The 3712-nt window shown below is 36.8% G+C and overlaps 1 protein-coding gene across 1 annotated transcript in view; it reads right to left on the bottom strand.

Annotated features, from left to right (window-relative positions):
• Window positions 1-3675, bottom strand: part of LOC100633732 (deleted in malignant brain tumors 1 protein-like) — a 13008-nt gene extending 9333 nt beyond the window's left edge. Inside the window, exons 1-5 of the mRNA XM_020002735.1 lie at window positions 3518-3675; window positions 3310-3465; window positions 3110-3265; window positions 1731-1886; window positions 1530-1688 (exon numbers count right to left, since the gene is read on the bottom strand). Coding sequence (XP_019858294.1) covers window positions 1530-1688; window positions 1731-1886; window positions 3110-3215 — 421 coding nt within the window. The 5' untranslated portion in view covers window positions 3216-3265; window positions 3310-3465; window positions 3518-3675. The remainder of the gene's footprint in view (window positions 1-1529; window positions 1689-1730; window positions 1887-3109; window positions 3266-3309; window positions 3466-3517) is intronic.
• Between the last annotated feature and the right edge of the window lie 37 nt (window positions 3676-3712).

Here is a 3712-nt window from a genome sequence, read left to right as displayed (position 1 = left end):
TAGTCCTTCAGGATGCTTCCTCTGCTCTCTCTGTACTATGTTAGACTACTTACTTTATGCATCTTGTAAAATTATAATTAAATTAAATAGTAGTCTTGACATGAGTCCTTGTTCAAGAAGCAGTGAGAGTATCCATCTTCCTTGCAATACTGTCCTGTGTTGTTCCTGTTGTCAAGTTCATGATTATTGTTTTAATAACATTATTGTTTGTAATCTTTAAAAATACAATTTATTAATTATTTATTTAAATAAAACAATAATAATAAGATTAAATAACTTCTCTTAGCTAGAACTAGAAGCCTGGAACCTCCACTAAGTATTGCAGTTGATCCAAGCATAGCTAGATACGAGCTAGATAAAAAAATTGCTTGCATTTCCCAGTTCTGAGATCTGAGCATGCGCGACCACACCCAAATTTTGGAGCACATGTTTCTTTTAATGACAAAATGGCGGAATGAGGTAAGTTTTGACTGATGCTACAGTCATAGTGTCACTTCTTCCTTTCTTGGTGAATGAGGTCATGGGACATGGACCTGCGCATAGACTGTTGGAGTAGAATGGTGTAAGAATTAGCCTTCTTGCACCAGCCAATATTGAGATACACACCGACAACTGGATTGACAGGAGATGATGATGATGATGATGATGATGATGAAGACGACTGAACAAAACGGCCGTTTTGCCGATTTTTGACTTTCCTCTTAGACAAGGTGTAGAGCCACGCTAGTGGTACCTATGGAGTGCTCTGGTCAAGATAAGGTCCTCTGAGAAGTCTGGTAAGCATAGGAGCCTTGTTTTCCCGGTATAGCAAGGCTGCAAAAGTTGTGGCAGCCATATTGTTTTGGGGGTGAATCCTACTTAGTAACGCTACCGCGTTACTAATACTACGAGGACTTTGGCCCAAGTAACTTTTAAAAATTGTAAAGAGTATAATTTTGATTTGAATAACTCAAGCTTTCTATACAGTACAAAATTATGCATGTATATTTGAATAATTATAAAAAGCTCTTATCAAATTTTGAATGGAGTTTTAAGCAACTTTTAAAATTATTGAAAAAACTTGCATGCAATAGCACTATGCCAAAATCCTGTATTAACCCTATTTGTACATGATAACTTACAAGCACATCTGACTCCTGCATCTTCAGAGTGACCACAGTTGTGATTTGTGGTGTGTGTACAGTTTGTAAGGTAAGATTCACTTCCAACACACTGGACATCATCCATCACAATTGACCCATTTCCTTGTCCAAAGTAGGCACTACCAAACGCAGTTCCTATGTTGGGACACTCACACTGTAACTTATAAACCTTTCCTTACCTGAATCATATCCCAGCTGTCTACATACAACACCAGCATCAGTCGAATCCCAGGAGTCATCACACACTGTACCCCACCTTCCATTTTGACACAGTTCCACTCTTCCTTCATCCGAGTTTGATCCACCAACAAGACGCAGAGAACCAGAAGTACAAACTGAACCAATAAATACATCTATTAACAGCACAAATGGATTCTACAAACTAACCATCACAAGATACTCCAGCATCCTCAGAGTGTCCACAGTTGTGAGTACTCGAGTGTGTGCAGTTTGTCAAAAACTCTTCTGTTCCTGTGCATTGAACATCATCCAGGAGGATACTACCAGTACCCTGACCAAAGTAGGCACTAGATCGAGCAGTTCCACCTGTCACAATATATCATTCATTGTCAAAAGGAATCAACAAACTTGTTCCCCAGTCTAGTTGTCTACACACTACTGCTGCATCAGGGGAGCCCCAGTAATCATCACAGACAGTACCCCATGATCCACTATCACACACTTCCACTCTTCCTTCCCAATCGTGTGAACCACCAACAAGACGGATTGATCCAGTAGTACAAACTGTAAATTGATATTCATTAATACATAATTATACCTTGTAATGCATGAGTGTGTCTGCAGTATTTAAAAATAATAATTAGAAATCTACTCAATTTAAAGTAAACATTGTTGTATCAATGTACAACACAAGTCAATAGTAGTTACAATGTACATGTATGGCTTTTAGTGTTACAAACTGCCAAACTTTTAATCTCAAAAATAGATTTACTGTACCATCAAAGGTATTAACATTGATTATAGTGATGTATGCATGAATCATATTTTGTGTGCCTTATAGGGAACTCACAATCATTAGTACAATGTAAGTACAAAATTTTAAAGGACTAAATTTCAATGAAACCCAGAAGTGAAAAATAATGCATTTGCACACAGGTTATACCTAAAGCCACTATTATTTGCGAGTACTAATTTTTGTATTTTTGTGGCTTTAAAATCGCAAAAATTAGTACTCGCATTTATTAATAATTTAGGTTTATTAACAGTTATTAATTGGGAAAAAAGAGCAAAATTACAAAAAATAACACACACTAAATCAGTACCATTAACAAATCGCAAAAATTTGTCTACTTAAAAATAAGTGGCTTTATGGTAACAAAGGATGCTAAGTAAGCTAAAGAGCATGCTTAAACAATGGTACATGTACATGGCTTTTGAAGCAACTTGAAAAATTTATAAAACTTTGATTGGAATTTGGAATCAGCTAAAACTTGCTACATAACATAACAACATCAAAAAATGGAGAACTCCAACAACGACTCAAGTAGTGATTTTTGCACAATCTGGCCAATAACCCTGTACTAAAGTAATGTGGCTTGGGCCGAGGTTTAAAGTAGTTTCAATAATAATTTATAAAAAATTGTTTTAATCGAAATCGGTTCAAACTTGCTATAATAACATAAGAACACACATATGCATCAAAATGTAGAATTCTCTTGTAGTGATTCTTGGCAAAACTTTTGGCCTTAAAGACCTTGTACTATTTAGGACTTTGGTCTGGTTTCTGAATAGTTTTTAAAATTTGCAAAACATTTAATTTTTATTGAAATAAGCTCAAACTTGCTATAAAAAATTTAGGAAAATTGTCTTCTACCAATTTTTGAAAAGTACCCTGCATAAAATATGTGGTAGTTTGATTCTTGAGCAACTTTACAAAGTATTTTTAAAAATTGCATCAGCACTATGCAAAATCCTGTGGCAAACCCCCTTGGTTCATCATAACTTACAAGCACATCTGACTCCTGCATCTTCAGAGTGACCACAGTTGTGATTTGTGGTGTGTGTACAGTTTGTAAGGTAAGATTCACTTCCAACACACTGGACATCATCCATCACAATTGACCCATTTCCTTGTCCAAAGTAGGCACTACCAAAGGCAGTTCCTATGTTGGGACACTCACACTGTAACCTATAAACCTTTCCTTACCTAAATCATATCCAAGCTGTCTACATACAACTCCAGCATCAGTGTTGTCCCAGGAGTCATCACACACTGTACCCCACCTTCCATTCTGACACAGTTCCACTCTTCCCTCGTTCGAGTTTGATCCACCAACAAGACGAAGAGAACCAGAAGTACAAACTGAGCCAATAAATACATCTATTAACAGCACAAATGAATTCTACAAACTAACCGTCACAAGTTACTCCAGCATCCTCAGAGTGTCCACAGTTGTGAGTACTCGAGTGTGTGCAGTTTGTCAAAAACTCTTCTGTTCCTGTGCACTGAACATCATCCAGGAGGATACTACCAGTGCCCTCACCAAAGTAGGCAAATGATCGAGCAGTTCCACCTGTTACAATATATCATTCATTGTCAAAAGGAATCA

Source organism: Amphimedon queenslandica, unplaced genomic scaffold, assembly GCF_000090795.2.
Source record: "Amphimedon queenslandica unplaced genomic scaffold, v1.1 AMPQUscaffold_12848, whole genome shotgun sequence".
NCBI classification, from domain to species: domain Eukaryota; kingdom Metazoa; phylum Porifera; class Demospongiae; order Haplosclerida; family Niphatidae; genus Amphimedon; species Amphimedon queenslandica.
This window is presented reverse-complemented; position numbering and strand designations above follow the sequence as displayed.